This window comes from Anolis carolinensis, chromosome 3 (assembly GCF_035594765.1).
Source record: "Anolis carolinensis isolate JA03-04 chromosome 3, rAnoCar3.1.pri, whole genome shotgun sequence".
NCBI lineage: Eukaryota > Metazoa > Chordata > Lepidosauria > Squamata > Dactyloidae > Anolis > Anolis carolinensis.
Genome location: NC_085843.1, coordinates 118909121 through 118935659, shown reverse-complemented (window position 1 = coordinate 118935659; position 26539 = coordinate 118909121). Strand labels below are relative to the sequence as shown.

Below are 26539 nucleotides of genomic sequence, written 5' to 3'. Positions count from 1 at the left end.
GGAGTTATTTCTTACTATAACAACACAAACATGGTTTTACAAACCAGAGAGGTGCATGAACCATTATTTTAGAATAATCATCTTAAAAATATAAGCTTGTCAACATTTCATAGAGCACACCTCTTTCATTTCCTGTAGCAGTTAGAAAGGCAAACCAGTTTTTCCAAAACCTATTGCTGAGAAGTATGAATCTGTCCTGAAAATCCATGTTGCATTTTCATGGATTCATGGCTGGTCTAGGACAAGTCTTGGTTGTTTTATGATGTACTGCAAGGATGGGATGAGGACTTCAATTGTGGTTGCCACATTTTTCTCCGTTTACGATCTTTATGCATTCTTTCCTCTTTTTAAACCTTTTGTTTTATTTATTTTTATTCTGCTTCTCTTTCATGGGTGGGATTCAAAGTGGCGTACAATGGTTAAAAGTGGCAAAAATTATGTAATATAAAAAATTCAACAAAAAAATCATATAACCAATTAAACAGAATATACACTACATAAACCATATATAACAAACTAATAAATTAAGACATTATACCATTACAAATTCCTTGACCCTCAGGGAATTTTGTTGTATTTTAGAACACCACATTGGACTGAATTGTAAAAATTAACTATATTAATTTAATTGAACGCCTTTAGTCAATCTCACACACAGCACGTTGTGTAATATTTAAGTAGACATATCAGAACAAACTGTTTAATTCACACATGTAGAATGTACTTAGGTATCCAGTTGCTATCAGTTGCCATTTTGTCCTATTTTTGTTAACCTTGAGATCCCCATGGTGATACTGTATAGCAAAGTAATGTAAAAATGTTTATAGAGTTTCAGCTAAGAATTTATTTTTTGAATACTGCCTTATAGAACCAAAAAACATCCCAAGAACAAGGTACACTGAGCCGGTCAACTCTAATCATATGCCACTAAGATATCTTGTTTCAGTGTTATTCTCTACATTATATTATAACATAATGTAACACTTGGATTCAAAAGCAACCAAAAAAGGTGACTGGTTATTAGAAATCATTAGAAGTTGAACATTTAAGAACAAATCATTTATATGTTATTGAATTTAAAAGGAACTTCCTTATAGCTCTTTTGAGACTTACCTGCTTTAGATTTTATTGGAATAAAAGTAGTGGCATATACTATCGTATTTCTGGCAAAACACTCCAAGGGAGCTGATCATGTTGTGCTTAGACACTTCATAGATTATCGGCTAAGTGCCTGGCCGTCAGATGAAAGAGATCTATTACATGGCATACTGGCATCTAGTGGTGGAACTACAGATTGGCAACATGCAGTTTCCACATTTCCCACTAAACAATAGATTTACCCTTGCTATTCTGAAGCCTTAATTTCACTGTGAAATTGGACACTTTGATGTCAGATGGCCTGGAATTACATGTGAGTACTTTAGAACTCACAGAGGAGTTTAACATATTTTACCACAAGTGTTATATTAAACCAATACACACAATGGAGACCAATGCAAGTTTATTCTTTTGCTCACATTCTCTATTTGTTTTCCTTTAGGATGATCAGGGATAGTAAAACTCCTGTAATGGTTGACAACTATGCAGAAGAGGAAGTTTTAGAAGGCATGCAAGTGTGAAAAAGGTACTTTTGGCTAAGGTCACCCATGCTGCTCAGGACGAACAATTCTGCTTTGAATCAACTAGTTTTCTTTTTTAGATTTTTATTTGTGATGCCATTGCTGCATCCCATTTTAGATCAACTTGCAACTCCTGTGTGAGCCCTAATCTAACAGTGCAACATCAGTTCTCAACTAGCCACTTTGCAAAGTACAATTCAGCTATGGTTCAATACACACTGACCTAAGTGTAAGGCCCAGTGAATACAATGGCTTTTACCCCAGAAGAGACCTAAGTAAGATTACACTATTAAGCATTTTTAGAACACTTCATATGGGAGAATTAAACATACACACACACTGCAATTTTACTGAAATCAGTGGAAGTAAAATGGTCTTAACATGGGCTAGATCATAATATGCCTACAATATTTGATTCAATTATTATATTATGATATTGAAATACCAAAGTTAATTCTGAATTTAATGTATTAACGTTTACACAATACACGCATTGTGTTGCTACATACTGATCAAGTACAGATGCAACTTGTTCAGGTCACTTTTAAAATGAAAAAATCAAGCTTTTAAATAGTGGATCTCATCAGCCTCACTATAAATCTAGAATCTTGGCACCAAGCTGAAGAGATCTGTCCATAAATTTTTTACAGCATTATTTCAACAATGTTTTATATTTGTATAAAAATACCACATACCACACATTTTATTTAGGGATTTAATTTATATACCACAAATACTGCTTTTAATATAAGTACAATATAATACAGTTGTAATTATGTAACTGCTGGTGTTCACCCTGGGTCATGAACTGAATGGCATGCTGTGCTGTCAAAACTTTACTAAAATGGCCTCTAGTTAAAACTTCTCCAAAGTATAAAATCATGCAAGATCTACATCCTATATGATACAACCAGTACAATAATTGAAGCCAATATCCTACAAACAGCCGGAGGGTTATCTTCTGAATTTCATCTTGCAGTGTCCATTAGTCAGCCATCATTTTCTTGAAGCAGAAGTAGTGATTTCCATTTTGTCAGTGGCATCCCACCAAGACATTCGAAACCAGTGTCAGTGTGCACAGTTATTGGCCAAAATGTCTTCATTACCTGATGCAGTTCAGACTGCAGATTTAAGTCTACTAAGAAGAGTCTATGGTTAGGATGCTTTACGTTTTCCTCCTGTGACTACTGGCCGCGCATATTCCACAAAATCATCTATTAGAACAGGCCAAGCTCCTAAAGAAAAGTCAAACAGTTTAAAACCAAAACTTTGAATGTTTAAGATGCATTAAAATTGAAACGATTTATCTCACTGCTATTTGTTCAAAACCCTACATATTCTAGTCACATGACAACAGATGAAATCTTCCAAGAAAAATAAATTTCACAGCCAAGTGTTTAATAGTGAAGTACAATGCACCTCATCTACATGTAGCCAAAATAATCTATATTTATGCAGGCAGTCCCCGAGTTACAGACATCCAACTCCTAATTACAAACAGGGTGAGACAAAAGGAAGTGAGAGGAAATCTACCCCTAATCACTCCTGGAAGAGTTATCATGAGGAAAAGGTGTCTCTACTGAAGCTTTCTCACCAATCCTCGTTTCCACAACAAGCCACATTTTTTCAAAATCCAATTATCACAGGGACAGAAAGTGATGTGAAATCTTCTGAACAGGGGCAAACTAATTGTTATGGGGGTGTTAATCCTTTCCTATGCTATCAAAAAAAATTTAATGGCTAGAGTTACACTTTTTACCTGTTCCGACTTACAAACAAATTCACCTTAAGAACAAAATTACAGACCTACAGAACCTATCTTGTCTTCACATTCAATTTATGTAAAATTAACTGGGTTGGATTCAGACTTATCATGCTTTTTGTAACCTGTGGAAATAAACTGTTTTAATCGGTTATGGTTAATCTTGCCACGGCAAAGTTATATTGGTATATTTCTTAGTCATTTTGATGATTGATTTCTCTATGTAAACTTAATAGACACAATCATGGGCTTTTAAAAATCTTATTATGTAGCATTTTATTTGTCTCCTTACTTATCTTATCCCAAAATGCCTGTATGGTCACACAGGTCCCCCACATATGGAAGAATATCCCTTTCTGTTTCCTACACTTCCAGCAAATACCTTGTTGTGATTTGTCTATTTTTGCCAATGTTGCTGGGGTGATATACCATCTATAAAACGTTTTATACTGATTCTCCCTAATTGATCCAGATAGCGTAAATTTGAATTCTTTATTACATAGGTATTCCCAATTATCCAGTTCTATTGGTCTACCTAGGTAAAGGGTCAATCTCCAGATTATACAAATACATATTAAGTTACAACATAGAGGACAACAGAGTCAAGACAGTAATGATATCCTGGGCCAAGAGCAATATTACTTCTAGACCATCATATTTCATTTTGAAGATCCTCATGAGTTACCTTCTTCATCATAGTTTGACATGTCATCTGCAATCATATTTCCAAAATCTAAAAGAAGATTCCAAGTATCTTTGGGAATAGATCTTTTATGATGCTCCTATGCAAGAAAAAAAAACCAATCTGACATTTGCCATTTTAAAATTGTGTATTGTAAAACTCAGATCAAAATTATTACATTTGATTTGAAATGAAAAGGTCAAGGTGGCAAATGCTTCTGTGAAATCATTCTCATAGTGCCAGAAATACAATAAAAAGGCAACATGCACTTACCAATAAAAATTTATTCCAAAGGTCTAAAAATTTAAATCTTCCTGATAAGACTAAATTCCAATATGCAATTGCCATTTCCAGATCTGAAAGATATAAGCATAACATAATCATATGAATCATATTTTAGACCTCTTGCTATAAAAAGAGTGAACCATGAAATACATGAATGACAAACATAAACCCAAACAAAAATGTGCCTTCAATGTAATGTATCTTCATTATAGTTGCTTAGAAATTGTGCTTTGTTAAAATGCTTTTGGGAAAAAATGTAGTCTGTATACTTTTCATAATATGCACACTTTACCTTTTTGTTTTAAATTTATGCCTCCATTGCATTAAATTTTATTTATTTATTTATTTATTTGCTTAATTTATACCCAGCCTTTCTCACCCCGTAGGGGCCTCAAGGCGGCTTACAACTATGGCAAAATTCAATGCCATTTAAAAACATAGCAATAAACACACATCCCATCCACTAAAAGAGTTAAAAACAATTGAACAAATAAAACACATAAACAATAAATAGATTTAAAACATAAAGTGCACAATTCCATTCATCCATAATCCTTGCTCATAATCTTTCTTCAGACTATGTTGAATTCCATGATAACTTATTCTTCAAATGCTTGTGAACAGAGCCAAGTCTTTAACTTTTTTCTAACAACCAGAAGGAATGGGGCCTGCCTGATGTCGCTGGGGAGGGAGTTCCACAACTGAGGGGCCACCACTGAGAAGGTCCTGTCTCTTGTTCTTACCAATTGCATTTGCAAAGGGAATGGGACCGAGAGCAGGGCCTCCTCAGCCGACCTTAAAGCAGTTCCTGAGTTATAGTCCCAGAGTTACATAAAACCAAAAACAGCATTATTATTTTAATTCCAGTGACTTGTTGAAGAGAAAAAATACTTCTAAATATTACTTACAAATGCCATTAAGAGTAATTAATTAACTTGCAATGGCATTATGTCATTTAACAACATTAAATCAACTGTTTTCATAACAAACAATATGGGGAATTGTAGATCTAAGAGATCAGTAATAAAGTGCCACAGGCAGTGTAAGGGTTAAGATTTGTGAATGAGCCCAGATTTAATTGCTGGTTTAATACAATATGGCTTATTGAGCCACATTATATCTAAATGAGTCAAAGTGTAAAACATATTCAAAACTGTAGTGTTTGTTTAAAAGTCAATCATGAAAATGTTTGGAAAAGATTTTGGCCTAGACGTATCATAAGATCTGTAAATCACAGTGTGCGGTCTGAATGGTATGAAGTGCTGGGTATGACTTATCCAATCTTATCCAACTTTGGTCCTATATAAATAAACCCAAGTTCGAAGATTCTTAGGGCCACTTTATCTTTGTTACACAGTAGAGTCTCACTTATCCAACATTCGCTTATCCATCATTCTGGATTATTCAACGCAGTTTGCCTCCCACCCCGATCCACAGCTTTTTCTCTAGAAAGAAAGGATTGGACTTTTTATGGATTTAATTTCCAACGATGTTGCTACTCTAAGTTCATTTTATGAAATTCTATCTTTATTTGTAGTCAATTTGTTAGTAGCCAATGTTTTTGTAGTCAATGTTTTCAATATATTGCGATGTTTTGGTGCTAAATTCATAAATAACAGTAATGACTACATAACGTTACCGTGTTTTGGACTAATTTTTCTGTCAATTTGTTGTAAAACATGATGTTTTTGGTGCTTAATTTGTAAAATCATAACGTAATTAGACGTTTATAAGGCTTTTCCTTAATCCCTCCTTATTATCCAACATTTTTGCTTATCCAACGTTCTGCCAGCCCGTTTATGTTGGATAAGTGAGACTCTACTGTACCACTTTCAAGGGCACATTTGTTGAGGATATATGAGAAGACCTTCTAACCTATACTATGTACTAACTTTGATCCCATGTGGGAGTAAGGCCAGATATAAATAAAATTAAATGCTGGAGACAGTTGATGGTTGCTGTGTGAGGACAGCTAAGGAAGTGAGGAAGGGAGAACAAATCAGAACCCAGATAACAAGTTCTGTGAAGAATTTGCACAATACTTTGCAAGCACAATCATTCAGATTCAGTCTGACTTTGACACTGTAATTGAGGCAGATCCAGGAAACATAACCTTGGCTTCTGCTTGGACTGTGTAATTAGATATGTTTCAACATGTGCAGCCTGAAAATTTGGACACGGGGTCCTTGGGGAACTAAAAAGCATCAGCATTGAAATAACCAGCAGCGGACTGTTCAAACAATTAAAGGGAATAGTTGATACCTCATTATGACCAGATTGATCCCACCCAGCTTATAAAACCATTTACTGGGGGAAAATATCCACAAATACAATATAGTAAAGAAATAGAATCAGAATTAGATCCTCCCAGCTGCAGGGATTCCTGGTTGAAATGAATGATTTGTACCCAAGATATAAGTCTTGTTTAGGATACGCACAGCACTGGTCACCTTGACCTGCAACAGGAATTGGACATTAAGAAGTACGTGTTGCTTCTGATGGCACTCTCGGCAGTTTTAGATACTATCCATCATAGTATCATTCTGGGCTATCTCTCCGAGGTAGAGCCTGGGGAAACTATTTTACAGTGATTCCAGTGATTCATAGAGAGGCAAACTTAGAAGTTGGGGTTTCTGTTTGACACTGTGACCACTGAGCTCAGTTCTGTCCCCAGTAAGTGCTGTTCAATAAATACATGAAATCACTGGGAGAAGTTAGATAAATAAAAGAAAAAAGGAAAATAAAGAAAAAGTCATTCTGGGAGAACTCTTTTTGGGAGAAGACTGGGGATCCAGATCACCTGAGAACAACAGGAATCTGTGTTGTGAGACACTGGCAAAGCATTATGCATACAGCAGAGCCCAACACCAGAAGGTTTCAAGGAGAGATTTGAGTAGAGAGAGCTTTGGCATGGATCCTTAAGACTGAAACAGCCTAGAAGCTAGAGGCAACAAGAAGACTACTAAACACTATCTGTTCCTTGTTGTGACTAGCAGGGATAGCTTCAGGAAATCTAGACTGCGGGAAAACCTACTGAGACATTATCAGCTGGAGAAGACCTTCTAGCAATAAGCATATCAAATCTACATACATTTAAGCAGCTGTAATCTATTATTTCTCTAGGATACACCATGGATTTTAGCCTTCCTCAATGTCCAACTCTGGTTGTGAGACAATGTTAAACTGGAAAAAAAATATTAGCTGTGGGTATATTCTTAAATGATTCTCAGTGCATGAACACAAATATTTCCATCTCAAGATAGTACCTTTATCTTGTAAGCCCTCACCAATGTCATTCACAGCTATCCTGTCTGAGCCTCTAAGATAAGGCTGGCATTCCTTTGGCGTGATAGATTAAGTTAAGAAGATCTCTGTTTTGAAAACTGGCTGAAAACTTGCCATTGCTACTCCTTCTTAAACAAGTGCATAATGACATGCCAATTTGAGGCAAATTTAAAACTAGACTATGTTTATTCATGAGCAATCAGAATAAATTGCAAGGCTCAGCTAAATATGTAATTTTAGGAGGGTTTATGTTTGAAAAGTAGAATATATTGTTGTAGCTCTGCAGTAATTTAAATTCAAAATTGTGATCTGGAAAATACTGGTATGTCCGAATAAAAATTCAATTAAGTTAATCTGTCAATAAGAATCGCATTACTTCTTTCGACAAATGAAACGTTTTCTACCGAGACATAAGAACTCTATCCACACTGACAGCGAAGCCATAATCAAGTACAGTACTGAAAATGTTCATGTCTAACTTATGAGTCAACAACTTCTGACTCATGTGAATTCAACTGGAACAATGTTGCAGCTTGGCAGCAGTGTCAGGGGCATGGAAAAACTGCATAAAAACTAGAAAAATCTACACCTCAATTTACTAGTAAATTTTCCAACTTCAATTTAGAGTAGCTACCTAAAACCTGTCCATGTACTAGGATTATTTGCAAAATATTTAAAGGCTTTCCTCTTTAAAATATGGAATGCCATTTGGCAATTTTCTAGGATTATAGATAGAAATTAAAAAATATAAAGTGTGCATTCTATCTGTAATGAACAGCAACTGTTTGTTCATGTCTGTTACAAATAAATTCTACTAAGTTCAATAGGACTTATTCCCAGGTGAACATATATAAGATTGCAGACAAGTGACTAGTTAAGTATTATAGCATTTCCTACTTTCCACTGATTTTAAATCTAATAGAATACGTCATGTAAACTAATAAGCATTATAAAGAACATCGTGTTTAACACTGAGCTGCCTGGCATAAACTTTCATGGCTAAATCTAGTACTAAAATTGTTTTCTTTTCAGATGCATAACAAGACTGGTCAGTCACCATGCTGCTCTTTGTTATTTGCTATCTATCTATGTAACCCCAGTAGTCACAGGACCAGCAGTTAAAATATAGATTCAGTTTTACAAGATTCATAAACACGTAGATTTATAATCAATAAGAATTATGATTTCAACATAGGGCACAATTTTCTGAATTTAGAAATGAACTATATAGGATTTGTTCTGTACCTTCAAGTTGACTCCAACTTTCTTGGCAAGATTTATTCAGAGATTTGCTAATGCGGGACTCAAACAGAAAATGTGACTTGTCCAAGGTCTCTCAGGGGGCTTCCATGGCCTGGCAGGGAGTCAGACCATAGTTGGCCAGAGTCATATTCCAACATGTTATTCCACACTGGCTCTCTAGGACAAATAACTCACATTCTTTTTTTAAATTTTGATGTACACTATCAATGTTTTTTGAACATTAAAATGGACTGACTCTTTGGAAGTTATATATTCCTATGTTCCAAAAACCAGGAAATCTCTTTTCAAGATTTTAATGCTATTTCATTTTAAGTTGATGAATCAATACATTATTTTCCCATCAAGTAACCTACACAAGAGATGCATACCTTGGCGAACCTGAAATGAAAGACTCACCTATTATTAATAAATAGTAGTTCTAGGAAAAGTTTTAGGAAAGACTTTCAGCTAAACCATGGTTTGAATGAGTATGGAAAAAGGTTATTCTAAATCTCCTCGAACATTGGGAAAATGTACGCTTATCAATGTCGCAAGTCTCACCCCATAATAACATTGAATTAAAATCCAAAATGTTCATGTGCTAGATGTTAATGCAGATATTTCCAATCTGAACTAATCTGAACAAATACCAAATATTACTGTAGCAAATTTCTTTCTACATCCTATGTCTGGCAGGCATAATATTTTCAAGCAACTTAACCCAAACCACTCTGAAACCCAACCACTCACATATATAAAACTCCTGTTTTATGAGCATACTGTCTTACTACATTTTTAATCACACCTGAGAAGCATATTGTCTAGAATATGCATTTTCTTGATTTAGTCAGACATGAAATTAAAACTCTTGAACTGAGCAAGGTCCCAGAACAAATGTTTTCATATAGCACCCCATAGCTTAAACTATAATTTCCAAATAAACACAATATTCAAAATAAGAAGAACTTCAGTGTCAACACTTATGAATGTTCCACTGATTTAATGACTCTAGTAGGGACAAAGGTTAGATGAAGGCCTTCAAATGATCAAAGCCTACTAATCAGCAAGGAATTACACTAAGGATTTTTTTTCTGAATAACAATGTAAACACAAATTTCAAAATGTCTAGATATAATAAGTTGATTTTCTGTTTATATCTTTCTTTTTGACTTTATATAGATGCAAAGCTATACATTTAGTTTGAATCCTTTTGAATTAAGACATGTTCTATATCTATCCCACTGGCTCATAATAAGAAATACAAAGCTAATTTACTAATTGCCTGTGACATGAAAATAAGTCCATATTCACATAGCCTAGAAGGGTGAGTTATATGCAGAAGGAAGCATGTTAAGGGAGAGTGGATGTGTAACTTCTATGTAGAAAGTTATATGAGTAATGCAAAAGCAGGCCCACCAGACCCTAAAGACTTTGAGCAAGGAATGTTTATCTTGGCTTTAAAGTTAGGGGTGGCAAATCTAGCAGGACTGGGAATAAAATCCTTCCCCATTGGCACTCCTACAGGCCATATCCCCAGGAGCACATCAAAATACCATTGTTTGCCTCTAGTTCCCCTTTGAAATGGTGACCAAAAAGATGGGGAAATCTGCCCGCCATGAATACACACTTGAGGAGTTTTAAGTGGAAATTTCAGACAATTTTCTTCAGAATATCAAACAAGCAAATGTTTAGGTTTCCAGGGGTTTGGTGGCCCCAAAAACAGGCTCCAGAGGTTGCATGCAGTCCACATATTCTTCATTCCTATTACAAAGGGTGATGATATTTAACAAAGCATTCATGAAACAAAATTCCTGCAGTTAGTATTCTGTTCTCACTTGGTTCCATGTACATCTCTGACTTATTGCTAAAGGACCCAAAATTCTTTCTTTCCTTCTTGTTGTATCCCTCAGATAGACATTTGGTTATGGAAGATCAGGAAAAGGCCTTTCTAACCATGGTGATCAAATTATGATGGAAATTTCTTCACCAAGAAATTCAGCTAGCGTCTTTCATTGTCCACTTTCTAATGGGCATTTAATGCTTTATTTTTATTGGAAGATGTCATTTTTGACAGTTCTATTTGTGCTATGATTGTTTTATGATATTATAAACAGTCTTCAGTAGAATCTTTTCTACAAAATCATGATAGAGCAGTGGTTCTCAACCTGTGGGTCCCCAGGTGTTTTGGCCTACAACTCCCAGAAATCCCAACCAGTTTACCAGCTGTTAGGATTTCTGAGAGTTGAAGGCAAAAACATCTGGGGACCCATAGGTTGAGAAACACTGTGATAGAGATTTACAATAAATAAATGAAATGCATAGGAAATAAATAACAACACAGTTCAACTAATGATAAGTTTTGACTGTACTGAGCAACTATTTGTATTACCAAAAAGAATGAAACTGGATATCTCTAATTATTACATTTTAAGATTTTAAAAATAAACAACACAAAGTGCTTATTTAAGTAGATGCATCTATCTTTCTAGAAGAATTTACAAAGTATTCACTTTGACTGCACACCTTTTCCACTTAATGATATGGTTAGATGCTTCTTGGACAGAATGATTCTGCAAACTTTCAAGGGCATCCTTAATAACTGCAGTAAGAAAAAGCTGATTAGTAAAATAATATTGACTGACTTCTCTGTTCAGCTTATAAAGAACTCACCTAAACCTTTTTGTCCAGGATTTTTAGCAAAGTTAAAAGTAAACTGATAAAAATCTTTAAACTTCATTGGATCCTTTAATTCTTGTTCCAGTCTTGGCAAAAGAGCTTTTAATTTGTCTGTGGTATCACACCTGGTAAAAAGACATTATTTGTATTATGACATTTAAAAACTATATTATATTCAGTACATTCAGTAAAACTAAACACCAGGTAAAACACAGAAGTACATTTAGGTAAATTCATGTCCGCAAACCCATTTACTAGGTAAATATGGAGATGATGGTTCCCCAAGCAGAAAAATGGAAGGCAAAAAAAAAAGTTTAAGTGTCCTGTTCATCTCAATAATTTATCTTGGAAAAGTGCTAAGATTCAGTTAACATTCCTAGGGTAAATTAAATGCAGTTTAATTTAACTAGCAACTGCTTTATGATTTTCACTCTACCCTTTTCCCCATTGTCAACACTAAATCATTTAGCTGTACTAATCACCATGGAAGTCGGTTAGCTGCAAACTTTTTTTTTGACAAAGCCAAAACATCTTTAGCTAATTCAAATAAAAAAGCACATTTATCCATTTGTATAAAAGGACAAGGACAAAGTAAGATTAAAAGGACTGTAAAAAAACACTACAGGTTTTCCTGTAGACACTATACATTCCAGGATGGATGGAAATGAACCTTTTGTTACAACAGTGCCTTCTAATGAGCATAGTATAAAATTATTATGCTTTCCAATAATAAGGTAGCATGATCATTCACTCAAAAACCAACTAACTAAATTAGATGAAATCTTTTAGTCCCTTTGTTCCTTTGTTTTTTATTGCTGAATCCAGAGAAATCTAAACCTAGGGAATACAGTTCTGACACTAGCTCCTAAACAGTTATAAACTATGCTCTCAAGTTTTATATACAGCTTTGTTTTAAACAAACAAGACAGCCAGGACAAAAATTATCCCAACAAATCTATGTTTTTTTTGCCAGCCAACATAGCACATTAGGGACAAAAACTTTTTCATGCCATTTTTTGTTTAAGACATCATGGTGCAGAGAACCAGAAAGGAAGTGTTGTGGCTGCTACTAAATTCATTACATTCAAGGGAACATGAGGATTTGCAGTGGAGTCAGAAAATATAAGCAATATATGTGATACTCTAATCCCAATATATTGCATTTAATGCTGGTGATAGTACTACTACTCAGTGGTATGTGAAAGTGAAATGAAAGGTTACAGCCATCACATTGTTCCTTTGCTACACTATCTTTCTCTCAATTGGTCTCAAAGGTGCTACAAGATCCCTTTGCAAACTGATATTCCAGACTAACAGGGCAGAATCTTTACATTTTACCTATATGTATGGACATAGCCAAGCAGCCTTACAAACACCAGTGCTGGCATTCTTTGAGGTGGGCCAATAACTTTCACAGAATTATAATGATCTTTTAATTGTGCCTGCAACTAATGAGTTACTTTATGATTTAATGCACTTCTTTATAGGTATCCCACCTTCTATGCACTTTGGTAAGTCAATTGTGGCAAACGCCAATCAAAAGGGCAGCCATTCTGTTACTCCGATTGCCTTGTAGGGGAAGGAACATGTCAGCACAACTGCTGTCTTACTTTATTTACATCCACAAGTGACAGTATAGCTAGCCTCAGAACCTCTCATTTGGCTGACTTCAATGCCTCCACTAGATGAGGCAGTTCACTAAAACCACAAAAAACAGCAACTCTGTTTCACAGCAACTCTGTGAAATTCCTAAGACTGGTATGACTCAACAATAGCAGTGCTAACAATTAGGCGAGGAGGGAAAACATGGGGTCTGGTTCCAGCTCTCTTCATGTTGATTTAATTTCATAATTGCTCTCAAAGCTCTTGCATCTGGATTTAGAGAAAAATCTAGCTTGATTGAACACAATTCCAAAATTGTGCACAGAAAGAATTCCTCACAGGTGTCATTGACCTGTTCAAACTGTGACTGAATTGTTGAATTTATATGGAAGTAAATAATAAGCAATAAAGCATTCTGGAGAAAATAGGCATCGAGTGTGTAATTTCACTGTTCTATTGACTCTCTGGAGTTGTCGTGTTGTGATGAAGCATACTGTGCCCAGTTAGAAATCAAAGCACACATATGACAAAACTCATGTTCCCTTGTGAGCTTTATTTTTTAAAAATTGCTCAACATAACATCCCTGGTATACCTAAGAACCCAGAATAGGATTTAAAGGAAGCTAATTCTACTAAAGTTCTCATTACAATTGATAAAACTTAGATCATGACCCCCCGGGTTAAAAATATACTGTGTTTTAAAATATCTAAATATAGACTTAGGTGAAGGGGACAAGTCAGATCTAGAGACCGGGGAACTGTTTTATTATGTCTACAGAAAGCCCTAAGTCTAAAACGTTTGGAAAACACACAATAATGGAATCATGTGCATGGCTCAGAGCATTTTTTGTAGTTCTTACTGAGACAGTTCCCACAGAGAATTAGACAAGTCACTGTTCAATTTAAAAAATCGCTTACTTTCTTTGCTATAGGAGCTGTGGATGTAAATGCTACAAAGAAAGCTCCGGATACATGCACAGTTCCTTTGTCAACAAATGGCTTCTTGGACTGCAGCTCAGGTCATCTGAGTATAAGGAGGACAATATGAATTAAATAAAGCAATTAATGATAATGCACATGTATAGTTTTTTTCCAGAAACTTACTTTGGGTCTAATTAAGAGAAATTTGAAGTGTTGTTAAAAGCAACCATACTCACCCCAGTTCTGTCATGCCATCTATAAATTCCTTTTTACTGAATTCACATTGAGTGGCTGCCCTAAATTTCCATGCTATGACCAAAACACTGATGCTAGCAGGGTCTAGACTTAAATCATCACAAAACTGTTGAATTCCGTCAATGCCAATTTTGTTCTCATCCTGAGGATCTGAATTAAAAAATAAAAAGATTCATGCTTTACATTAAGAACTTGTCAATCACATTTAATCACAAACCTTTCTGGTTTCTTTTTCTACTGCAAACTTAAAATTTCAAAAATGTAACCTTTCCTTGAAAAAATATGCACATATAAATTCTTAAATATATCTCTAGGGAACTAATGGTGAATTTGAATGTATGAAAAGAATGATTTATTTGTAAACTGTCTTCAGTACAGCACTAAATGTTTTAAATAAAACAGCACAACATAAAACATGGAGACTAAATGTGCCCCCACTCACCATTTCTACTTCCCTGGGCAATCCCAGATACCATTTCCTTGCATTTTCTTGCTTAAGTCTAAGTATTCCAAACAAATCAAAAGTTCCACTTATACAAAGTCTTTGTGAATTCCTCTGTGTTGGAATGGGAAATGTAAGAGGAAATTAAGAGGTGTTTGGGAGGCAGGAGAATATCCAGTTTTGGGAAAATATGTGGCTTAACCAAAAAGTTCTTGTTCCATTCTCTGCCGCTTTAATAAAAATTTTCCAACTATTCTAAGCAGCATGAAACTGCAACTTGTGGCAAAGCAAATTGTCATGTCTTATGACAGTGCTTTATTTGGAATTATGTTCGTCCCTCAATGCCTCTGGAGTAACACTAAATCTTGACATAGTATCATTCCAATTGAACAACTGAGGAGAAATACTGTGATCATCTGCCTGGCTACTGTCTATATCTCTGCATTTGTAATAATGAGAAAGTTTTGTTTAACAACAACAATAACAACAACAACAACAACAACAAAAAGGGGGGGGGTAATGGTTCACAAAAATATCCACAGCTTTTCTGATAACTTTGCATTTAGCCCAAACTGATTAATTTTCTCATAGTCCAAAATGTGGAACTGCAAAAAGTGGGAAAGTATTATTTACCCTAGTAGTTCTGAAACTGTAATCAAGAGAAAGTGAACATGACCATGTATACTTGTTGTCCTCTCTCTGTATTCAGTGTGTGAGAGAAAAGAGCTGGAACCAGTGTTAGCCAGTCAATTATTGCATGGCTCATCTGCATGAAACTTCTCAGGAACTTGTTTGTTTGTGCCCCATCTCATTATTATTAGCAGAAAAGGGCAGAGATTCAAGGAGATAAATTGGACAACCAGATAGGGATTCAGGGTCCCTATGAGAAGAGACAGTCATTTCTGGTTACACAGAGAAAAATGTGGTTATCAGGAGAGATATTTCTGGAACAGGGAAACAAAAAGGGTGCTGAAATCTGTGCCATGGTAAAGAGAAAAGGGGAGTGCCATGGAATGCAGAAAGAAAAATAAGGCTGCTAACAGAATCAAAGCTTTTGTGGAACCAATAGCACAAGGGCTGTGACAAGCTATAGAACTAGGGTTTTAAAAAGGAGTTTTGCAGAAATATGAAAGAAAACGAAGTTAACAGGGAGTGGATTGTGTCCCTGAACTTAATTTCAAGTCCGCTTATATCTAATTTGAAATCAAAGAACTTTTTCTTATTAACAACTCTGTCCTAAGATGTTCCAATAATTGGAGTCAATTGGATCAGTTTTGGTCCTCCTGCTTAGGAGCATGTGGCTATATATATAAAAATGTAACACAGCAGCGTTTTTTAACAAACGTAGAAAACAATCCACACAATTACTGTACGAGGGTATTAGTAGACACAGTTATGTGCAGACCATTTTCTGCACATAACTGTCCTGATCCTGCTACTGAAGCACTGAAGTGCAGGTGCATATCAAATATCCTGTTTAAAGTCTACTTTCTAACATCTTTGCATAATCTGTGGAGTATTTGATCATCAAAATAGTAATGAAAAAAGCCAATTTTCCAAATGGTCACTGAATAGGTAATGTACAGTTCTTCTGGCCATGAAATAAGTTTGAGTAAAACTAAAAAGTGTTCCAACAAACAACTTTGAATATAATCCACTGTGGGTGTTACAAGTTTTCAAAAACCTCAGCAATAGCACAGGGAAGCAGAATATTAGGCTATCACTGTATCAATAACAATGGTTGGATGCTACAGGTTGCAACAAGTATATATTCAGTGTCTGACTGCCACTCCTCTGTAACCTACCTTCACCAGACAGTGAGTTCAGAAAAGGATGCCTTTTCCTCCTGTGAAAACAAGAAATCTGAGCCCTATTGCTTTTACCAGCCAACATTTGTTGCAATCCTTTGCTTGTTAATAAAACTGTAGCTGATTAACACAATTATAAAATTTTGTGGCTCTAATGCTTATTTTTCTCGACTGCAGAAAGACATTTCATTTTTAATAGAAAGAAATACATTTCAGTTCTAGTTAATGGAACTGCCATATAACTAATGTTGGGGTTCAGAAATTTACAACATTATATGCTTGTCAGTAACAGGAAAAGCTATGCTTTTTTGTATCTGGGAAAAGAACAAATAATAATAATAATAATAATAATAATAATAATAATAATAATAATAAAACTTTATTTATACCCCGCCACCATCTCCCCAACGGGGACTCGGGGCGGCTTACATGGGGCCACGCCCAAAACAATACAATGTAAACAGCATATAAAAGAACAGCAGAACACAATACAATAAACAATACAGTAAATAATATCCATTACAAAATAAAACAAGGAGACAATAAAAACAAGGGCAGACCACATGAACATTAAGTTAAAACTCGGGGTGAGAAAGACATAAAAATAAAAACCACAGCGAACAGGGTCATAAGGGAGTGGGGTATTCTGGAGGATAGATATTAGGGGAGTAACGGAAAAGAAATATAAAATGGTTACTCTCCAAAAGCGCAGCGAAAGAGCCATGTTTTCAAGTCTTTCTTGAAGGCTGCTAGTGTGGGGGCTTGCCTAATCTCCGCAGGCAGAGAATTCCACAATCGGGGGGGGGGGGGGCACAGCAGAAAAGGCCCTCTTCCTTGTTCCCACAAGGCGGGCCTGGGATATCGGGAGTGGGGACAGGAGAGCTTCCCCTGATGAATGAAGGGATCGTGTAGGCTTGTGATAGGAGATATGGTCACGAAGGTAGGTGGGTCCCAAACCGTTTAGGGCTTTATATGTGATGGTATACACCTTGAATTGGGACTGGAAAATAAAAGGCAGCCAGTGGAGCTCCTTGAACAGGGGAGTAGATCTCTCCCTGTAACTCGCCCCCGTAATTAACCTGGCAGCCGAGCGCTGGGCCAATTGTAGTTTCCGGGCCGTCTTCAAGGGAAGCCCCACGTAGAGCGCATTACAGTAGTCCAGTCTAGCGGTAACTAAGGCATGCACCACCGTGGTCAAGTCAGACTTCACGAGGTATGGCGCACAAGCTTGAGTTGTGCGAAGGCCCTCCCGGCCACCGCCGACACCTGCGCCTCAAGCGTCAGCGCGGAGTCCAGGAGGACCCCCAAACTGCGGACCTGTGATTTCAGGGGGAGTGCGACCCCATCCAGCACAGGTTGCCCCCCAATACCCCGATCCGACGCGCGACTGACCAGGAGGGCCTCTGTCTTGTCAGGATTGATCCTCAGCTTGTTCCTCCTCATTCAGTCCGCCACAACGGCCAGGCACTGGTTCAGCATCCGAGGGGCTTCCTTGGAGTCAGATGGGAACGAGTAGTGGATTTGCGTGTCATCTGCGTAGAGATGGCAACGCCCTCCAAAACTCCGGATGACATCTCCCAGCGGTTTCATGTAGATGTTGAATAGCATGGGGGATAGAATAGACCCTTGCGGGACCCCACAGGTCAAAGGCCAGGGGTCCGAGCAGGTGTCCCACAGCTTCACCAACTGGGAACGGCCCTCCAGGAAGGACTGGAGCCACAGCAGAACCGTGCCACCGAGCCCCATCCCGGAGAGCCTCCCCAGAAGGATGCCATGGTCGATGGTATCGAAAGCCGCTGAGATGTCCAAGAGAATCAGCAGGGTCACACTCCCCCTGTCCAGTTCCCTGCGGAGGTCATCCACCAAGGCGACCAAAGCCGTCTCGGTACTGTGCCCAGGCCTGAAGCCAGACTACGAGCGGTCCAGAAAATCAGTGTCATCGAGGAACTCCTGGAGCTGCGTGGCAACCACCCGCTCCAGAACCTTGCCCAAAAATGGGAGGTTGGAAATTGGTCTGTAGTTGTTACATACAGATGGGTCTAAAGAGGTCTTTTTTAGTAATGGTTTTACTACTGCCTGCTTAAAGCAGGATGGAACTGACCCCTGACCCAAGGAGGCATTTATAATAGCCACAAACCAATCCAACAACCCATCTGTGATGACTCATGGGCCATGTAGTCCCATTCCTAGTGCTGTTGTGACTGACGAAGAGGAGAACTTGGGTTTTCCTCCATTTCAGCCAGAAAGGGAACCATTTCAGCCAGAAATTGAGCCTTTGCACCTGCAGGAGGCTTGTCTTCCAGAAATCTCCCAAACAAGCCCGGAGTCGAGTTCTCCCCCTTTTTCGCGCCGTAATTACATTCTCCAGCAGAAAGGAGTACAACAGGCTAATCGCAGGAGTTTGAGAATAGCAGCAAAGCATTCAGATGATTAAAGCCTGTTCCCATGAGAAATTTTAGGGAGTCATACATCTGGACACAGAGATTGACTTTCGTTTCTGGTTCCCCAGAGAAGTGTTCTCTGGTGGGGAAAACAAGGCCTATTTAGGTTCCTTGCTCCCGGAGGGATCTTGCGGAGTCAATTCGTCAGCAACTGGAGTAGTGTGTGTGGACAGCTACTCCGCTTCCAAGCCTTTGTTCCTGATTCAAGCCTTCGTTTTCCAGCCTTGTTCTTCCACGGATTTTGCCTTGCTTTCCAAGACCCAGCCTTGCCTTGTTTCCCGGATTTTGCCAAGTAAATACCACGGATCTTGTCCTTGCTCCTCGTTCCTTGCTGCCTTGTATCCAAGCCTTGTTTTTCCAAGAATCAAGTTACTTCCTAGCCTCGTTCAAGTTCATGGACTAAAAGACCTTGTCATCTCCCCTCACTTTGCCTGGCAAAGTGAGTGTTTCGGTTATTGGATTACAACTTTGGACCTTAATATTTCATATTGGACATTGCTTCTTTGGACTAATTTTGACCTTTCCTGAAAGGTCTACTCCTGGACTAATTCATACGCTTGCTTTTATTAACTTTACATATTTCCTTAATAAAGATATTAGATAGATTCTGGCCTCTGTGTATGGTTATTGGTGCTCTGCTGCCTGGGTCCTGACACCATCTTTGGCCAGCTTAACCAGCCAAGAAGGACAAGGATCCAGAGCGCAAGTGGTCGCCCTCACAGACCCAAGAATCCCCTCCACGTCATCAGGAAGAACAAGCCGGAAAGAATCCCACAAGATCGGACAGACAGGTACCTCGGTTACCTCCGCTGGAACTACAGTTAAGCTGGAGTCCAACTCACGGCGTATCTGAGCAACTTTGCCTGCAAAATGGTGCGCGAAATCGCTGCACCGAGTTGCCAAGTCGTCAGGAAGCCCCTGGGTCTCGGGAGGCCGCAGGAGCTCCCCAACAACTCGGAACAACTCCGATGGCCTGTTGGCTGCAGACGCTATGCGGGCAGTCGTGAAAGCTTTCCTGGCTGCTCGCAGAGCCACGGAGTAAGCCTTAATAGCGGCTTTAGCCCGTGCTTGGTCAGACACATCCTGAGATTTCCTCCAGATGCACTCTAGTCCCCTCCTCGCACGCTACATCACAGCCAGCTCCTCAGTGAACCAAGGAGTCGATGTGACTCTACGCAGCGAGAGGGGACGTTCGGGAGCGATCGTGTCAAGTGCCCTTGTCAGCTCACTATTATAGCGATCAGCCAGGACATCGACAGGATCGCCAGTCTCCAAAACAGGAAGATCCCCAAGAGACCTCAGAAGTCCATCCGGATCCATCAGCCTCCTGGGGCGGACCATCTTAGTGGGTCCACCACCCCTGCGGAGGTTAGAAGACACGGCGAAACTTAAACAGATCAGATGATGGCCAGACCATGACAATGGAAGGATGTTTTGCTCTTCCACTCTGACTGTCCCACCGTCCACAATAAAGACAAGGTCCAGCGTGTGTCCTGCCTGATGCGTGGGCCCAGATATAACTTGAGTCAGCCCCATGGTCGTCATGGCAACCATGAAATCCTGAGCAGCACCTGTCAATGTGGTCTCGGCATGGATGTTAAAGACAAAGATACATGCCATCATATATAAACAACAAACTAGAAGAAAATATATTAGGTGTGTACAGTTAGCCCTCCCTAACCACTGATTCAACCATCCAGGGCTTGAAAATATTAAAGTAACATTCCAGACAGCAAACCTTGATTTTGCCGTTTTATATAAGAGATTGCATTTTACTATGCCATTGTATACAATGGGAACCAAATCACAGCAGATCCTAAGGGTCTACTTTACAATTATGTTATGGTCCATATTAACAACGGAGACCTAAGAAACAAAAGCATTAAAGTGGAAAAGATTCAGTTATGAGCAAAAATCTTACAGATCTGTGGTTCCAGAGGAAAATGATTGGTAGAAACAAATAATTGATGTTATTGATGTGCTGAAGTGTTATAGAACAGGGTAAGGAATAAAATCCAAGCAGACTGCAGATTATAAGTAGTTCAATAGTATAATACTTTTACATACAATTGAAATAAGTTTCCTATTCTGCCTGTCTGTGTAGATGCCGAATTATATAAAAAATTCAGCAAGCTATATGTTAGTAATAAACCATGAAAAACAAATTTATTAGACATGTGCAATAAAATAAGTACCCTGATCTAGCAACGACAATCTCCTTATGAACAACAAGACTCAGAACAAGGAACTGCTAAAATACATTTCTGGAAAAAAATTACTTTTTCAGGATTAGCAGGTTTGTTTACCCTGAGAGGGAATCAAAGCCCCAAGTCAAGTATCTCAGATAACAGCAAAGATTCTTTGCTATTAGATAATACTGTAGACTCTTGTGAAAAGAAGCATATATAGAAAACACATCATCAAGTGCAAGTGCATTTGAATGAACATCTTCTGGAAGAGCCAGGAATATGAATGTAAAATTTGGATGCATTTGAGTCACATAAGCCTGTCCAAACTGTAAGATTTGGAGGAGAGACCCTTCTCTCTGTCTTATCACCTAAGGTACATTTTAGTAACAACAAAGGGTAAAACTTTCTCAATAACCACTCCAAGATTGTGTGATGCCTATCCCATTAAGACAGCCCTGCTTTCTGATGGGCATATATATACATCCCAGTGTGAAAATGAATACGCATTTGATGGGCCCTTGAGAACACATTCTCTGTAAACCATACAGCAAACAGTAGCCCTAGATGAGCATTCAATTTACACATGTAATTCCAGTAAGTGACCTGTGTGGAGAATTGGATCAGAGTCAGAAAGTTTAATTCCACAACTCAACACAAATTTCCTTGTGTAATTAATCAAATACCATAACATCCCTTATACCACTTATAAACTGATAGTGCCTTTCTAACACACAAAGTGGCTAATTTACTTTTCCTTACAACCAATGCTGCACTTGCCAGGGCTCAAAGTGTTTAAATTTTGAAGACAGATTGTTTCATACAAAATGTTGTAAGATAACTTTCAAATTTAGTTTGCTCACCTCATCATTATGCATATGGAAAAAACATTACAACAGAATACTATGTTAATTTTTACTATGAATTGGTCCAGAATAAAATTTCACTGAGTTCAATACTCACTTACTTTTTATTATGTGTGTTTTAGATTACAACCCCTCCCTATCTCTCATAGGAATTAAACTAAAATAGCACACAATTTCAATGGAAAAATGAAGCAGAAAACTTACCTTTGTACCTGTTATATAACTGTTCTAATTTCTTCCTGTCTATTGAAATTTTCATGGATTCTTTGTAGTACAAGTCTGGATTCTGGAAGTAGTTGTCTGTTGCCACTTCTAGTTTCCATTCATTTTGCATTAAGCAGTATATAGCAGTCCTTTCACCAGCCTGAGTAACTGCCATAAACTGGCGGACCTTGTCCTTCTGAGACGATTTAAGTTTATGCTTTGGGATGCAAAAGAAGTATGAAAGCCAATGAAGCCAATCCAGAGGTTTGTTTCAGAATTCTACAATAACTGCCTATCTTTAAAAAGGGCTTAGTTTTCCTGTTGGGTAACACATTTCACTCCAGGATAACCCAAGGAAATCCCTTTTCTTCTGTAATTAAAGGCATCACCTTCTTCTGAAAACTGAAATGACAGCATCTATATGCATATTTTAAACACACAAACATGTTTTATGTAACAAATCAGGAAGCAATTATACTGAAAAAATGAAATGTAATTCCTCTTTTTGTACTTAACAACCAACTACTATACTGAAGCATTAAAACTTTCCCCTTAAAGCAGTGAGGTTTTCTTTCTTTGTTCCTCCTCTAATGAGTTTTGATTCATATTCTTCTTTTTATGGATAGTGGTGGCGTATGGAAAAGGCCTGAAAGTTATTAGAGCTTCTACAGGCAACAATAATCATTTGAAAAAACAGTTTATCACTGAGACGCCAACGCAAAAGTGTTTTTTAAAGAACATCTAAAGTTTCTTCTTCTAATTCAGGCCTTAGGTGTCAACTTTGTTTCCTCTAAAAGGATCCAGCCATTTCAAGGGAGGGCAGTGCGAGAAAAGAGGTAGTGCCAACTGCCGAGTTAAAGGATTAGGGCAGCGTATGGCAGCGACTTGGTCTATAGCCAAACGGAACTCTCCTTCTGTACAAAAGCAGGGGAGACAGTTTAATGGCAGAAATACACCATATGCTGCTCCTGCCTGCCTGCAGGGCACCTTTGCTCTGGCGGCCTATGAACCACCTTATAAAACCAACCACAGAACAGGTTGAGGCTTTTTAGCAGCCAACAAAATTTTGTGTATATACATCCATGTGAACCATTATCCATAAATCCAAAGTGCTCCAAAACCGCCTACATGGGTGGCTGAGAGAGTGACACCTTGGCTTTCTGGTGGTTTGGTGACCACAAACTTTGCTCTATGCAGAAGACTGAGTCTCTATATCGGGAGAAAGGTGGGAAAAATTAATGTTTAAAATACTGTGTATAAAAATGTCTTCAGGCTTTTTTTTTCTTACGTCAGGAGCAAATTGAGAAACTGTAAGTCACTTCTGGTATGAGAAAATTGGCCATCTACAAGGACATTGCCCAAGGGATGCTCGGATGTTTTACCATCCTGTGGGAAACTTTTTTCATGTTCCTGCATGGGAAGCTGGAGCTGACAGAGGGGAGTTCACCCAGCTCACCGGATTCGAACTGCTGAGCTTACAGGCAGCAGTCCTGCCGACACAAGCCTTTTGGTCAGCAGTCCTGCCAGCACAAGGGTTTAACTCATTGCGCCATCAAAGGCTCCATCTTCAGGCTAGGTGTATAGGAAACACAAATGAATGTGGTGGTTTAGGCTTGGGTCCGACCTCCAAGAGATCTCATTTTCTATAAATAAAGGGAATACACAACTGTGAAGAAATCCCTGTATAAACTAATCTAGTGGTTTTGCCTTGGGTCCCATCTACAAAAGATCTCATTATGTATGAATAAAATAAATAACTATTAAAGCCCCTGTGTAAAAGAATCTAATGGTTTTGCCTTGGATATAACCTCTAAAGGATCTCTAAAATAAATTGAAGAAATAAAATAATTATTTAAAAAAATACTGTATACAATACTACTTTCAGGCTAGGTGTACTGGAAACTAGGTACGTAGGGTGTATATATCTGTGGAATGTTCAGGGTGGGAGAAAGAAGAACTCTTGTTTGTTTGAGGCAAGTGTGAATGTTGCAATTGACCACCTTAATTAGCACTGAATAGCCTTGCAACTTCAAAGCTTGGCTGCTTCCTGCCTGAGGAGAATCCTTTGTTGGGAGGTGATTAGCTGCCCCCGATTGTTTCTTGTCTGGAATTCCCTTTTTCAGAATATTCTTTATTGACTGTCCTCATTTTAGAGGTTTTTCTTTAATATTGGTAGCCAGATTTTGATTATTTCCATGGTTTCCTCGTTTCTGTTGAAATTGTCCACTTGCCTTGCTTTCTGTTGAAACTGTTTACATTGTCCAGGACCTCTCCTTACAAATAAGTAAAGTAAAACAAGTACAAAACACTGGGCATAAACCCCCTTCAGGGTAGGCGTTTAGAGAGGTGGTTCAGGTCCCACCTGGAAAAGATCCACTGTATCTCTGTAAAGGATCCCCAAATCTGGAGGGGAAACACCTACAACTCTTCTGGGTTGGAGTGTGTGTGTGTGTATGTATATATATACACACATGCACATACATACACATACTGTATATTCTAAAGTACACACTGAGAAGGGAAAAAAGGGGCGGGCTTTAAGCCACCTGCCCGGCTTCTCTCTCCCCTTCTTTCCCAAAAAAGGGCAAGCTTAGTGGACTCCTCGCACTGCGCTCTCCCTTTCCGCCCTCCGACCAAAAAGAGAGGGGAGCCCTTTAAGCCTTGTGCCTGAGGGAGCCCCTTGCTCTGTCCTTTGCCCCAGAAGCATAAGGAGACCCTCGGACAGAATGACTCCCTCAGGAGGCGCCTCCTCTCCTCCTCAGGAACACGAAGTGAGGAGGCGGTTGCCCACAACCAGCCAACCGCATTCTCCTTCCTTCCTTCCTTCCTTCACCTTAACGTCCCGCGTCCCAACCTACCATTTTATTTCCAGCGGCGCTTTCACCCAACTTCACTCGCCGCCGCGACGGCGTCCTTCTGCGCAGGCGCGGACCGGGCCGCCTTCACTTCACTGACTCCACTCCCCCCCCCCCCCCCCTTCTTCTTCTCCTCCTGTTTCTCTCACGACCCTCTCAACCGCCAGCCATGGCTTCATTCACCCGGAAGTCCCCGCTGCCCCATTCTTCGCCTCCTCCTTCAAGGTCGTCTCTACGTCTCCCGTAATGCGGCTGCTACTACTGCTACTACTCCTGCTGAGGCTCACGCTCTGAGTAAGGCATCCACAAGGCCTGACATTGACAAGCGCGGCAGCGGGGAGAGGACAGGGAACTACGCTACCCACAAGTCACTAACGGACTGGACCACAGACTACTACTTCTGCTATGAGGAGGAGCCCCACTCGAGATGTCACTTCCGGGTTTTGAGGGGCCAGCTATCATTGATCACTGGAAGGTGTTCCTTATTGTAAAGCAGGCGTGGGCAAACTTGGGCCCTCCCGGTGTTTTGGACGTCAACTCCCACAATTTCTAACAGCCTACCGGCTGTTAGGAATTATGGGAGTTGAAGTTCACGCCTGTTTGTCCAGATGTTTGGGCCTCCAACTTTTCAATAGTTCGGACGGAAGCCCCGCAGTTTGAGAACCTCCTGTTGTCACTTATCGTTATGTAACACGATTTTTGTCTCTGGGCTATGAATGTCATTTCCTAATTGGTTCTACCAAAAAACATGAAAAACGAGGTTGTTTTTTTTTAACTGCAAAAAAAATTCTTTGTGTTGCAGTGGGTTTTCCGGGCTGTATGGCCATGTTCCAGAAGCATTCTCTTCTGACGTTTCGCCCACATCTATGGCAGGCATCCTCAGAGGTTGTGAGGTATATTGGAAACTAGGCAAGTGGGGTTTATATATCTGTGGAAGGTCCAAAGCAGGAGAAAGATCTCTTGTCTGCCTGAGGCAGGTGTGAATGTTGCAATTAATCACCTTGATTAGTATTGAAAAGCCTTGCAGCTTCAAGGCCTGACTGATTCCTGCCTAGGGGAAATCATTTGCTGGAAGGTTATTAGCTGGCCCTGATTGATTCATTGCCCAAACACGAATCAAGGAACATGAAAGGCACTGCAGACTAACTCAACCAGAGAAGCCAGCCATAGCATAGCACCTGATGAACCAACCCGGCCACAGGATATTATTTGAGAACACAGAAATGCTGGACCACTCCAACAACCACCATGTCAGACTACACAGAGAAGCCATTGAAATCCATAAGCATGTGGACAATTTTAACAGGAAGGATTAAGCCATGAAAATGAACAAAATCTGGGTACCAGTATTAAAATCAGGACAGTAAATAAAGAACAACACTCAGAATTCCAGACAAGAAACCATCTG

The 26539-nt window shown here is 38.8% G+C and overlaps 1 protein-coding gene across 2 annotated transcripts; it reads right to left on the bottom strand.

Moving 5' to 3' along the window:
- Positions 1-1484: 1484 nt before the first annotated feature.
- dcun1d2 (defective in cullin neddylation 1 domain containing 2) lies at positions 1485-25535 on the bottom strand. 2 transcript variants are annotated; one of them, XM_062975443.1, is made up of 7 exons: positions 25135-25535; positions 22277-22493; positions 14311-14479; positions 11546-11676; positions 4337-4419; positions 4067-4163; positions 1485-2854 (listed from the first exon to the last, which is right to left on the bottom strand). In XM_062975443.1, the coding sequence occupies exons 1-7, from the start codon at positions 25135-25137 to the stop codon at positions 2775-2777; spliced, it is 780 nt and encodes a 259-aa protein (XP_062831513.1). In that variant the 5' UTR covers positions 25138-25535; the 3' UTR covers positions 1485-2774. The 2 variants fall into 2 exon arrangements, with proteins under 2 accessions (XP_062831513.1, XP_062831514.1); XM_062975444.1 differs by lacking the exons at positions 22277-22493; positions 25135-25535 and adding an exon at positions 16577-18302.
- Between the last annotated feature and the right edge of the window lie 1004 nt (positions 25536-26539).